Source organism: Rhinoderma darwinii, chromosome 11 (genome assembly GCF_050947455.1).
Source record: "Rhinoderma darwinii isolate aRhiDar2 chromosome 11, aRhiDar2.hap1, whole genome shotgun sequence".
Lineage (NCBI taxonomy): Eukaryota > Metazoa > Chordata > Amphibia > Anura > Rhinodermatidae > Rhinoderma > Rhinoderma darwinii.
The window spans coordinates 92033707-92048450 of NC_134697.1; the positions used below are offsets into that span (position 1 = coordinate 92033707).

The 14744-nt window shown below is 48.9% G+C and overlaps 1 protein-coding gene and 1 long non-coding RNA gene across 2 annotated transcripts in view; one reads left to right on the forward strand and one right to left on the reverse strand.

The window, feature by feature from the left end:
- Positions 1 to 14744, reverse strand: part of LOC142663390 (uncharacterized) — a 221122-nt gene that overhangs the window by 198671 nt on the left and 7707 nt on the right. The gene's annotated exons all lie outside the window — the stretch shown is intronic.
- LOC142663372 (histone H2A type 1-like) lies at positions 11376 to 11768 on the forward strand. Its single transcript, XM_075841978.1, has one exon. It carries the CDS (start codon positions 11376 to 11378, stop codon positions 11766 to 11768), a length of 393 nt encoding a protein of 130 aa, XP_075698093.1.

Consider the following 14744-nt stretch of genomic DNA (forward strand, 5'->3'; position numbering starts at 1 on the left):
CAGTCTTAAGGGGGAGTCTGTGTTGATAGTGGTAAAGAGAGTTTGGTCTTTGTTGAGGGGTGCTCTGGGGTCTGTTATGGAAGGGGGTCTGCTCTAGGTTCTGTGGTGGAGTGTCTGGTCTGTACTAAGGGGAGGGTCTTGTCTGGGGTCTAAACCATGGGGAACAGCTTGTGTCGTAGAGGGGGGAACTATAAGGAGCAGTCTATGTGCGTGCGGGGGCACTTCAGGGTCCTGTGTGTGCGTGCGGGGGCACTTCAGGGTCCTGTGTGTGCGTGCGGGGGCACTTCAGGGTCCTGTGTGTGCGTGCGGGGGCACTTCAGGGTCCTGTGTGTGCGTGCGGGGGCACTTCAGGGTCCTGTGTGTGCGTGCGGGGGCACTTCAGGGTCCTGTGTGTGCGTGCGGGGGCACTTCAGGGTCCTGTGTGTGCGTGCGGGGGCACTTCAGGGTCCTGTGTGTGCCTGCGGGGGAACTTCAGGGTCCTGTCTGTGCGTGCGGGGGCACTTCAGGGTCCTGTCTGTGCGTGCGGGGGCACTTCAGGGTCCTGTCTGTGCGTGCGGGGGCACTTCAGGGTCCTGTCTGTGCGTGCGGGGGCACTTCAGGGTCCTGTCTGTGCGTGCGGGGGCACTTCAGGGTCCTGTCTGTGCGTGCGGGGGCACTTCAGGGTCCTGTCTGTGCGTGCGGGGGCACTTCGGGGTCCTGTCTGTGCGTGCGGGGGCACTTCGGGGTCCTGTCTGTGCGTGCGGGGGCACTTCGGGGTCCTGTCTGTGCGTGAGGGGGCTCTTTGGGGTCCAGTGTGTGCTTGCGGGGGCTCTTCGGGGTCCTGTGTGGGCTCTTCAGGGTTCTGTGTGGGCGTGCACAAGCTCTTCAGGGGTCCTGTGCGGGCTCTTCGGGGTCCTGTGCGGGCTCTTCGGGGTCCTGTGCGGGCTCTTCGGGGTCCTGTGCGGGCTCTTCGGGGTCCTGTGTGGGCATGCGCGGGCTCTTCGGGGTCCTGTGTATGCATGCGGAGGCTCTTTGGGGTCCTGCGGGGGCTCTTTGGGGGCCTGTGTGGGCTCTTCGGGGTTCTGTGTGGGCATGTGTGGGCTCTTCGGGGTCCTGTGGGGGCTCTTCGGGGTCCTGTGTTCACATGTGCGGGTTCTGATTGTGTATGCGGGATGTCTTTCATTACACAGGAACCCACCAACCTTGTACCTTATGTAAGAGCCGGACCTCATGTATTACACAACAATAAAGAATTCTGTATTTTTCCAGGTTCAGGAGCTTTGGGCTTGTTCTCTACAACTGGTCCGCTGTGCTGGGGGAGAGACTTCTAGCTGGGGTGGCGGAGTATATAAACTATGGCTGAGGAGGGAGGTCAATGTAGGAAATAAAGGGGTAGTCAGGTTAGAGGGGGGTCAGACTATATTGGTGGGGGGAGAAACAGACGGTGGGGAGAGGACTAGACAACTGGATAAGGAGGTCCTTTTGTCACAAAACAGCAGTGAAAATAAAAATGCCCAAATAATGTCCAATAATCACATTTCTGATAATAAAAGTGAAAAACTGAAAGGCAAGTTAAAGTGAATGTTCACAAATGGCAGAAGTCTAGCAAGCAAAATGGGGGAGCTGAAGGCCGTGATACTGGAAGAAAATATAGATATATTTCACTGTGTGAGGGGCAGCTATAGGGTCATAATACTGTGTGAGGGGCCGCTATAGGGGCATAATACTGTGTGAGGGGCCGCTATAGGGGCATAATACTGTGTGAGGGGCCGCTATAGGGGCATATTACTGTGTGAGGGGCCGCTATAGGGGCATATTACTGTGTGAGGGGCCGCTATAGGGGCATATTACTGTGTGAGGGGTAGCTATAGGGGCATAATACTGTGTGAGGGGCCGCTATAGGGGCATAATACTGTGTGAGGGGCAGCTATAGGGGCATAATACTGTGTGAGGGGCAGCTATAGGGGCATAATACTGTGTGAGGGGCTGCTATAGGTGCATAATACTGTGTGAGGGGCAGCTATAGGGGCATAATACTGTGTGAGGGGCAGCTATAGGGGCATAATACTGTGTGAGGGGCAGCTATAGGGGCATAATACTGTGTGAGGGGTATAATACTGTGTGAGGGGCAGCTAAAGGGGCATAATGTGTGAGGGGCAGCTATAGGGGCATAATATTGTGTGAGGGGCAGCTATAGGGGCATAATACTGTGTGAGGGGCAGCTATAGGGGCATCATACTGTGTGAGGGGCAGCTATAGGGGCATAATACTGTGTGAGGGGCAGCTATAGGGGCATAATACTGTGTGAGGGGCAGCTATAGGGGCATAATACTGTGTGAGGGGCAGCTATAGGGGCATAATACTGTGTAAGGGGCAGCTATAGGGGCATAATACTGTGTGAGGGGCAGCTATAGGGGCATATTACTGTGTGAGGGGCAGCTATAGGGGCATAATACTGTGTGAGGGCAGCTATAGGGGCATAATACTGTGTGAGGGCAGCTATAGGGGCATAATACTGTGTGAGGGCAGCTATAGGGCATAATACTGTGTGAGGGGCAGCTATAGGGGCATAATACTGTGTGAGGGGCAGCTATAGGGGCATAATACTGTGTGAGGGGCAGCTATAGGGACATAATACTGTGTGAGGGGCAGCTAAAGGGGCATAATATTGTGTGAGGGGCAGCTATAGGGGCATGCTACTGTGTGAGGGGCAGCTATAGGGGCATGATACTGTGTGAGGGGCAGCTATAGGGGCATAATACTGTGTGAGGGGCAGCTATAGGGGCATAATACTGTGTGAGGGGCATAATACTGTGTGCGGGGAAGCTAAAGGGGCATAATACTGTGTGAGGGGCAGCTATAGGGGCATAATACTGTGTGAGGGGCAGCTATAGGGGCATAATACTGTGTGAGGGGTCGCTATAGGGGCATAATACTGTGTGAGGGGCAGCTATAGGGGCATAATACTGTGTGAGGGGCAGGTATATAGGGGCATAATACTGTGTGAGGGGCATAATACTGTGTGAGGGGCAGCTAAAGGGGCATAATACTGTGTGAGGGGCAGCTATAGGGGCATAATACTGTGTGAGGGGCAGCTATAGGGGCATAATACTGTGTGAGGGGCATAATACTGTGTGAGGGGCAGCTAAAGGGGCATAATACTGTGTGAGGGGCAGCTATATGGGCATAATACTGTGTGAGGGGCAGCTATAGGGGCATAATACTGTGTGAGGGGCATAATACTGTGTGAGGGGCAGCTATAGGGGCATAATACTGTGTGAGGGGCAGCTATAGGGGCATAATACTGTGTGAGGGGCAGCTATAGGGGCATAATACTGTGTGAGGGGCAGCTATAGGGGCATAATACTGTGTGAGGGGCAGCTATAGGGGCATAATACTGTGTGAGGGGCAGCTATAGGGACATAATACTGTGTGAGGGGCCGCTATAGGGGCATAATACTGTGTGAGGGGCCGCTATAGGGGCATAATACTGTGTGAGGGGCAGCTATAGGAGCATAATACTGTGTGAGGGGCTGCTATAGGCGCATAGCACTGTGTGAGGGGCAGCTATAGGGGCATAATACTGTGTGAGGGGCAGCTATATGGGCATAATACTGTGTGAGGGTCAGCAATATGAGCATAATACTGTGTGAGGGGCAGCTATAGGGGCATAATACTGTGTGAGGGTCAAATGACGGCGCGTAAATAGACGCCCGCGTCAAAGAAGTGACCTGTCACTTCTTTGGCCGTAATTGGAGCCGCTATTCATTGACTCCAATGAATAGCAGCGCTAATTACGGCCGTAATTGACGCGGCGTTCAAGCGCCTGCACATGCCGGTACGGCTGAAATTACGGGGATGTTTTCAGGCTGAAACATCCCTGTAATTTCAGCCGTTACGGACCCCCGCCGTGTGAACATACCCTAAGGGTATTTGACGGACGTATTTCGGCCGCAAGTCCCGGACCGAACACAGTGCAGGGAGCCGGGCTCCTAGCATCATACTTATGTACGACTCTAGGAGTCCCTGCCTCCCCGTGGAACTACTGTCCCGTACTGAAAACATGATTACAGTACGGGACAGTTGTCCTGCAGCGAGGCAGGGACTCCTAGCATCGTACATAAGTATGATGCTAGGAGCCCGGCTCCCTGCACTGTGTTCGGTCCGGTACTTGCGGCCGAAATACGTCCGTCAATTACGGACGTAATTAGTGTGTGTGCACATACCCTAAGGGTATGTTCACACGTAGTCAACAAAAACGTCTGAAAATCCAGAGCTGTTTTCAAGGGAAAACAGACCCTGCTTTTCAGACGTTTTTTTACCAACTCACATTTTTCGCGGCGTTTTTCGCGCCGTTTTCGCGGCGTTTTTTACGTCCGTTTTTGGAGCTGTTTTCATTGGAGTCTATGAGAAAACAGCTCCAAAAACGTCTGAAAGAAGTGTCCTGCACTTCTTTTGACGAGGCTGTATTTTTACGCGTCGTCGTTTGACATCTGTCAAACGACGACGCGTAAATAACAGGTCGTCTGCACTGTACGTCGGCAAACCCATTCAAATGAATGGGCAGATGTTTGCAGACGTATTGGAGCCGTATTTTCAGACATAAAACGAGGCATAATACGGCTCGTATACGTCTGAAATTTGGCCGTGTGAACATACCCTCAGGCTGCATGAATTACATTGAATATAGTGCGCATTTCCCAGCATCGACCACAAGATGGCGATGCTGCACAGTGTATTACTAGTCTGCCTGCATTACATTTAATTTAGTGAGATTTCTCAGCATTGACCACACGATGGCGCTGCTGCTTAGCGTATCACTAAGGGTATGTTCACACGGCGGGGGTCCGTAACGGCTGAAATTACGGGGATGTTTCAGCCTGAAAACATCCCCGTAATTTCAGCCGTAACGGCATGTGCAGGCGCTTGAACGCCGCGTCAATTACGGCCGTAATTAGCGCTGCTATTCATTGGAGTCAATGAGTAACGGCTCCAATTACGGCCAAAGAAGTGACAGGTCACTTCTTCTACGCGGGCGTCTATTTACGCGCCGTCATTTGACAGCGGCGCGTAAATATACGCCTCGTGTGAACAGACAAACTTCTGCCCATTGCTTTCAATGGGCAGATGTTTGTCAGCGCTATTGAGGCGCTATTTTCAGACGTAATTCGGGGCAAAAACGCCCGAATTACGTCCGTAAATAGGTCGTGTGAACATACCCTAAGGCTGTCTGAATTACATTGAATTTAGTGAGCATTTCCCAGAATTGACCCCACGATGGCGCTGCTGCGCCGTATAGCCAATGCAGCCTTCCATAAGTAATAAGGTCGTAAAATATAGTCAGTAATACCAGCGATGACCACATAATGGCGCTATTACTTCATCCATGAAAGTAAACAGTTCCCCGCGGTGACCACACCGTGGCACTCTACATTATATTTTGAAAGTTTTTTCCTGCAGCGCATCATCTATAGAGGCTGTTCCACTTGCATTATATAGATAGACGAGACACTAAAGTCTGCTCAGGGGCGTAACTAGGAAAGACTGGGCCCCATAGCAAACTCTTGGCCGCCCCCCCCCTCGGGTGCCACAAGCAGCCCCCACCCTTATAAATAGTGCCCCCCGTAGAATGTGCCATACAGCCCCCCTGTAGACAGTGTCACCCTATTTGTAGATAGCACCCCCACCTCCCCCTTGTAGAATGCCATAAACCCCCCACTGTATAGAGTGCCACACAGCCCCCCTTAGTAGAAAGTGCAGCACAGCTTTCCCTTAGTAGATAGTGCCACACACAGACACCTGTAGATTGTGCCACAGCCCTCTCCCTTGTAAATAGTGGCATACAGTTCCCCCATGTGTATAGTGCCACACAGCCACCCTATGTGTAAAGTGCCACACAGCCCCCCCTTGTGTATAGTGCCACACAGCCCCCCATGTGTATAGTGCCACACAGCCCCCCTTTGTGTATAGTGCCACACAGCCCCCCTTTGTGTATAGTGCCACACAGCCCCCCTTTGTGTATAGTGCAACACAGCTCTCCCCCATGTGTATAGTGCCACACATCCCCCCTTTGTGTATAGTGCAACACAGCTCTCCCCCTTGTGTATAGTGCCAGAAGGCAATGGCACATCCGAGAAAGTTGTATCAGCCAGGGAGATGTCACTCAAACATGGAAAGGTGGGTTTGGAGGCAGGACTATGTGACTCGTGAGGATATCGGCACCGCCCCATGACCCTCTAATGAGTAATTAGCATATAGTGTGCGTCGTTTTAAAAGTGGATTTTAAGGATTTTGCGGCATCTGAAAAAAACATACAGCGGAATACTGTCAGATCATGTATTACCGCATGGTGACGGTTCAAGGGGTTAAAACTACCAGACAGGTTCCCATGAAATATACAATGAATTGAGAAAAATTCCATCTGCCCTGCAATTTTGTTATAAATATATCCTATATAATTACAGCTCCAGAACCAAGCTCTGACATATATACAGCAATAGAACCAAGCTCTGACATATATACAGTACCACACCCAAGCTCAGTACATATATATACAGCAATAGAACCAAGCTCAGTACATATATACAGTACCACACCCAAGCTCAGTACATATATACAGCAATAGAACCAAGCTCAGTACATATATACAGCACCAGAACCAAGCTCAGTACATATATACAGCAATAGAACCAAGCTCAGTACATATATACAGTACCACACCCAAGCTCAGTACATATATACAGCAATAGAACCAAGCTCAGTACATATATACAGTACCACACCCAAGCTCAGTACATATATACAGCAATAGAACCAAGCTCAGTACATATATACAGTACCACACCCAAGCTCAGTACATATATACAGCAATAGAACCAAGCTCAGTACATATATACAGTACCACACCCAAGCTCAGTACATATATACAGTACCACACCCAAGCTCAGTACATATATACAGCAATAGAACCAAGCTCAGTACATATATACAGTACCACACCCAAGCTCAGTACATATATACAGCAATAGAACCAAGCTCTGACATATATACAGCACCAGAACAAAGCTCAGTACATAAAATATCACTAGAACCAATCTCTGACATATATACAGTACCACACCCAAGCTCAGTACATATATACAGCACTAGAACCAAGCTCAGTAGACAGTGGCCCAAATATAGACCCCCCTGTATATAGTGGCCCACATCTCCACATATAGACCCCCCTGTATATAATGGCCCACATCCCCACATATAGACCCCCCTGTATATACTGTATATAATGGCCCACATCCCCACATATAGACCCCCCTGTACAGTGAAGGAAATAAGTATTTGATCCCTTGCTGATTTTGTAAGTTTGCCCACTGTCAAAGTCATGAACAGTCTAGAATTTTTAGGCTAGGTTAATTTTACCAGTGAGAGATAGATTATATTAAAAAAAAAACTGAAAATCACATAGTCAAAATGATATCTATTTATTTGCATTGTGCACAGAGAAATAAGTATTTGATCCCCTACCAACCATTAAGAGTTCAGCCTCCTCCAGACCAGTTACTGCTCCAAATCAACTTGGTGCCTGCATTATAGACAGCTCTTACATGGTCACCTGTATAAAAGACTCCTGTCCACAGACTCAATGAATCAGTCTGACTCTAACCTCTACAACATGGGCAAGACCAAAGAGCTTTCTAAGGATGTCAGGGACAAGATCATAGACCTGCACAAGGCTGGAATGGGCTACAAAACCATAAGTAAGAGGCTGGGTGAGAAGGAGACAACTGTTGGTGCAATAGTAAGAAAATGGAAGACACAAAATTACTGTCAATCGACATCGATCTGGGGCTCCATGCAAAATCTCGCCTCGTGGGGTATCCTAGATCCTGAGGAAGGTGAGAGCTCAGCCGAAAACTACACGGGGGGAACTTGTTAATGATCTCAAGGCAGCTGGGACCACAGTCACCAAGAAAACCATTGGTAACACATTACGCCGTAATGGATTAAAATCCTGCAGTGCCCGCAAGGTCCCCCTGCTCAAGAAGGCACATGTACAGGCCCGTCTGAAGTTTGCAAATGAACATCTGGATGATTCTGAGAGTGATTGGGAGAAGGTGCTGTGGTCAGATGAGACTAAAATTGAGCTCTTTGGCATTAACTCAACTCGCCGTGTTTGGAGGAAGAGAAATGCTGCCTATGACCCAAAGAACACCGTCCCCACAGTCAAGCATGGAGGGGGAAACATGTGATTTTCTGTTTTTTTTTAATATAATCTATCTCTCACTGGTGAAATTAACCTAGCCTAATAATTCTAGACTGTTCATGTCTTTGACAGTGGGCAAACTTACAAAATCAGCAAGGGATCAAATACTTATTTCCTTCACTGTATATAGTGGCCCACATCCCCACATATAGACCCTCCCCTGTATATAGTGCACCACATCCCCACATATAGACCACCCCTGTAGATCGTGCCCACATCCCCACATATAGACCCCCTGTATATAGTGGCCCACATATAGACGACCCCCCTGTAGCTAGAGCCCCCACTATAGATAATGCCACTCACAGTTTTATGAGAAAAAAACTTTACATGCTCACATGACCCCGTTCCCACCCTGTCCGCTGACAATGCAGACATGCTCTCTTCTGAGCGGGTCTGCAGGAGCTGAACGACGCGTCGTTCAATGACGCTGATTGGCGGGGCAGAATGACTTGCCCCGTCAATCAGCACCTTTCAAGCACGGAAGCGGCGCGATGACGTCAAAGCACCGCTAGCCAATCAGCGTCATTGTAAGGCGCTGAATGGTCAGGCACAAAACATGCCCGGCCATTCAGCGCTAATGCATGTATTTGGCTGTCGCTAGCACCGGGGCCCCCTCTGGTGGTAGCGACGCCTACGGGCATGAGAGGGCCTGTGTCGCCCTGCCTATACTTGTTAGAGGCTCGGAGGCGTGGGCCCCATAGTAGCAGCACTACCGCTGTACTAGCCATAATGGCTGCTAGCGGCGCCACCGAGCATATGGGGGGAGCGTGTCAGCTGGCGGCACTGGCCCCCACAAGCCGCGGGCCCCGTAGGTAGCAGCTGCTGTAGTTACGCCAAAGAGTCTGCTGCTACTCTTCTACAACAAACCAGCACAGACGAGACACCACAGTCTGCTAATCATGTGTAACAATAAGGATATGTTCACACGCAAAATACGTCTGAAATTACGGAGCTGTTTTCAGGCGAAAACAGCTCCTGAATTTCAGACGTAATTGCAAGTACTTGCGTTTTTCGCGCCGTCCTTTACAGACGTAATTGGAGCTGTTCTTCATTGGAGTCAATGAATAATGACTCCAAAAACGTCCCAAGAAGTGTCCTGCACTTGTTTGTCGCGGGCGTATTTTTACGTGCCGTTTTTTGACAGCGACGTGTAAAATTACAGCTTGTCTGAACAGAATATCGTAAAACTCATTGCAAGCAACGGGCAGATGTTTGCAGACGTAATGGAGACGTCTTTTCAGGCTTAATTCGAGGCGTAATACGCCTGAATTACGTCTGAAAATAGGTCGTGTGACACCAGAGTCTGCTCCACTTGTATTACAATACCTGGCACAGACGAGACACCAGAGTCTGCTCCACTTGTATTACAATACCCGGCACAGAGGAGACACCAGAGTCTGCTCCACTTGTATTACAATACCCGGCACAGAGGAGACACCAGAGTCTGCTCCACTTGTATTACAATACCCGGCACAGAGGAGACACCAGAGTCTGCTCCACTTATATTACAATACCCGGCACAGACGAGACACCAGTCTGCTCCGCCTGTATTACAATACCCGGCACAGAGGAGACACCAGAGTCTGCTCCACTTGTATTACAATACCCGGCACAGAGGAGACACCAGAGTCTGCTCCACTTGTATTACAATAACCAGTCAACCAGAGTTTGAGGCTACAAACAAGAACATAACTCCGGTAATATGAAGGAACAGGGACACAATGCCGGTAATATGAAGGAACAGGGACATAATGGCTGTAATATGAAGGAACAGGGACGTAATTCCGGTAATAGGAAGGAACAAGGACATGATGCCGGTAATATGAAGGAACAGGGACATAATGCCGGTAATATGAAGGAACAGGGACATAATGCCGGTAATATGAAGGAACAGGGACATAATGCCTGTAATATGAAGGAACAGATACGTAATGCCGGTAATAGGAAGGAACAAGGACATGATGCCGGTAATATGAAGGAACAGGGACATAAAGCCGGTAATATGATGGAACAGGGACATAATGGCTGTAATATGAAGGAACAGGGACGTAATTCCGGTAATAGGAAGGAACAAGGACATGATGCCGGTAATATGAAGGAACAGGGACATAATGCTGGTAATATGAAGGAACAGGGACATAATGCCGGTAATATGAAGGAACAGGGACATAATGCCGGTAATATGAAGGAACAGGGACATAATGCCTGTAATATGAAGGAACAGGGAAATAATGTCTGTAATATGAAGGAACAGGGACATAATGCCTGTAATATGAAGGAACAGGGACATAATGCCGGTAATATGAAGGAACAGGGACATAATGCCGGTAATAGGAAGGAACAAGGACATGATGCCGGTAATATGAAGGAACAGGGACATAAAGCCGGTAATATGATGGAACAGGGACATAATGCCGGTAAGATGAGGGAACAGGGACATAATGCCTGTAATATGAGGGAACAGGGACATAATGCCGGTAATTCGGGAACGATACGGATGCAATAAAGACGTGTTACATGTTTGTACGTCACCACCTTTATACTGGAGATTGGCAGCGGACGTTTGAATTGTGCGTTTCACGGTATCGTTGGATGGAGAAGAATCAGCCCGTGCAGCCCGCAGATAAGCCCCTAATGCAGCAGCAGCAGCTCTGCGCTATCACACCCGGGAATGTTCCCCCATATCCTGCAGCATGAAGGAGCGGCTGCACGGACTGAACGACTCTTCCAGACATGGGAGACCAGCGGGAATAAGGACATGCGCACGAATAAGCACAAGATGGAGGCGGCAGCTCTGTTGTAGACTTGGTGGGGGGCTCTTAGAAGAGCCTTTGGGTCCTTCCTACAGGGACGGGGCACATTACTTGGCGCCTAATGAGAAGAATCCGCCGCTGCTGCTTTATTCCTGCTCCATTCGAGTTCAGGCGGGAGATGTTCCTATTGGTAGAGACAGAGGAGGGGGCGTGGTGTTATCTGCGAGTCTATAGAAATATTCTACTTCCTCATTGGCTACAGCGTCTGGCGTTGAATATCAGTTTTAGATGCGGCCAATCAGAGAAGAAGCTCTCTGCTCCATCCGGGTATAAGAAGTGACGGTGGGAGCGCAGCCGTTAGATCTGATCAGATAATAGACATGTCTGGAAGAGGAAAGCAAGGAGGCAAAGTGCGGGCTAAAGCCAAGACCCGCTCATCCCGGGCAGGACTTCAGTTCCCTGTCGGTCGTGTGCACAGACTTCTCCGCAAGGGTAACTACGCTCAGAGGGTCGGCGCCGGCGCTCCGGTCTACCTGGCCGCTGTGCTGGAATATCTGACCGCTGAGATCCTGGAACTGGCCGGAAATGCCGCCCGGGACAACAAGAAGACCCGAATCATCCCCCGTCACCTGCAGCTGGCCGTGCGCAATGACGAGGAGCTCAACAAGCTGCTGGGTGGTGTGACCATCGCTCAGGGAGGCGTCCTGCCCAACATCCAGGCCGTTCTGCTGCCCAAGAAGACCGAGAGCAGCAAAAGCGCCAAGAGCAAGTGAGCGCTGCTTATCCACATTTAACCACAAAGGCTCTTTTAAGAGCCGCCCACATGGTCCTTAGAACAGAGCTCACCGCTGATCTCCGATATGTAAACGTTCTGCGCCAGATAAGTGGCTCTGCTTGTACAGAGATCTAGCCATATCAATTCATATACCGCGGGGATAAACATTGAAGAGGAAGCCGTAGGGTGGGTGGGTGTAGAACCGCGTTACTCATGACCTATACATTCACTACTGCCTCGTGCAGATGGTGGCGCTGTCCTCATTGGTGCACTAACTATACTGTACAGGACACATTAATAGTACAACTACTCCAGTGATTCATGTTCACGATCTACAACCCGCCCCCGACTACATAGTGTCTTAAATTATATCTTCCAGTCTCACTGGATTCTTCGAATGCGTCTCACTAAATGTTACTCTGCAGCAACTTCATGCGTTAGGGTATGTTCACACGAGGGCGTCCGTTACGGCTGAAATTACGGGGATGTTTCAGCCTGAAAACATCCCCGTAATTTCAACCGTACCGGCATGTGCAGGCGCTTGAACGCCGCGTCAAGTACGGCCGTAATTAGCGCTGCTATTCATTGGAGTCAATGAATAACGGCTCTAATTACGGCCAAAGAAGTGACAGGTCACTTCTTTGACGCGGGCGTCTATTTACGCGCCGTCTTTTGACAGCGGCGCGTAAATATACGCCTCGTGTGAACAGACAAACGTCTGCCCATTGCTTTCAATGGGCAGATGTTTGTCAGCGCTATTGAGGCGCTATTTTCGGGCGTAATTCGGGGCAAAAACGCCCGATTTACGTCCGTAAATAGGCCGTGTGAACATACCCTTAGTGGGATGAGGGGAGTCCTAAGTATAGACAACGCACAGTGTTAGTACGAAGTAGAAATAGGTGCATTCTGTTTCCTGTCATTGTAATGCCAGCAGCTCGATTATACCAGCAGTCTGGCAAAGTGACATACAAGACAATGCAAGTCCATACTTATGTGGAACTTGGTGCTACAAATTGGTAGTTTGTTTTGAAAATCTCGTAACATTTGTAGCAATGAGAGCAGCTTGGAAAACACGGCCCCTCCAACATTGGGTTTTGCTCTTGGAAAATGCCGTATCAGCTGCATCAGTTTGTCCTTTTTCATTCATTGAATGCGTCTCACTAAATGTTGCTCTGCAAGAAACTGCACGCGTTACTGTAATAAAGTGAGTCCTATATAGGGACAGCAGACAGATTCATTATTAGTACTAGAGGTTAACAGATTTATTGCCAGCAGCCTTATTAATCCCAGCCGTCCGGCAGAATGAGATACGGGCCGAGCCGATACTTGTGTCAAAGTTGGTCCCAGTAACAGATTTATTGTTTGTTGTAAGAATCTGGTAACATTAGTAGCAGTGACAGCAGCTAAGAAAACACTGGCCCTCTCTCCAAGGATTGCGGAAAGCACGTTGCCCAGCAGCAAGCTGGACGCCGAAGAAGCAACACCGCAAGTCCGCTGTTTGATCCACTGCTCGTGCGCTTATACAGCGCTATGAGCAACTGAGCGGATATTCAGCGGTGAGTTTCTGCCACTCGTGTACGTGCAGGCATCGGCACAAACGGCGTCCGGCAGCGCCGCTACGAGGATGTGTTTTCCTGCCGGAGGATCACTCGCCAGCAAGTATAGCACTAAGGTACTCTCCCTTCTGATTAACATTCCCTGGTCCAAGACCGGCTTCAGTCAGCTGCTTCTAGGACGCTATTAGGGGACACACTGCAGTCCACATATCCGGCACCTCACTGGAAGACGGACGTGATACTGAAGCCCCTACCCCCGTGTATATAGAAGTAGAAGGTCACTGCTCAGATACACGAGCGGTCACCAGCAGACATCATAGCTGATCTATAGAGGATGTGGCGGCTCTGAGAAGAGCCTGTGTTGTGTAAGATGGAGCAGAACAGGAGCGGAATTAAAGGGGTTGTCCCAAGTTGATAAATGGAGCTATAAAGCTCCCCCATGTAAAAATAAGAAGAATTCTAATTACCTGTCCGTCGTCCAGCGATGTCGTTTTCTTGATATCGTTGATTGAAGTTGCGGTCGGTCCCTCTTTGTATCCTGCTCGTTGCCTAGGTTCCCGGCCACCGCTATTTACCTTTAGCGGTGTCCGCGCATGCGTAATGACATCCTCTGCGTCCGGAGCAGAGGATGTCATTTACTCATGAACGCGCATCTCGGCGCATGCGCAGGAGATGCAAGGAGATGAAGTGGAAGGCACCCGTCGCGGTCGCGAGAAGTCTGCGCTCCGCTAAAGGTAAGTGTGTGTGTGTGTGTGTGTCTGTGTATATATGGGTGTGTTTGTGTATATGTGTGTGTGTTTATGTGTGAGTGTATATATGGGTGTATTTGTGTGTATATGTTTGTGTATATTTTTGTGTTTGTGTATATTTGTGTGTGTGTATATATGGGTGTGTTTGTGTATATGTTTGTGTGTGTTTTTGTATATGTGTGGGTTTGTGTATGTGTTTGTGTATATATGGGTGTGTTTGTGTACATATGTTTGTGTGTATATGTGTATATGTTTGTGTGTATATGTGTGTGTGCTTTTTTGGTGTGTTTATGTGTGTGTGTTTGTGTATATATGGGTGTGTTTGTGTATATATGTGTGTGTGTGTGTATATATGGGTGTGTTTGTGTATATATGTATATGTTTGTGTATATGTGGGTTTGTTTGTGTACATGTGTTTGTGTATATGTTTGTGTGTATATGTGTGTTTGTGTATATGTTTGTGTGTGTGTTTGTGTGTTTATGTGTGTGTGTGTTTGTGTATGTGGGTGTGTTTGTGCATGTTTGTGTGTATATGTTTGTGTGTTTTTGTATATGTATATGTGTATATGTGTGTGTTTGTGTATATATGGGTGTTTGTGCATATGTGTATATGTATGCATATGTGTGTGTATATGTGTGTGTTTGTGTATATATGGGTGTGTTTGTGCA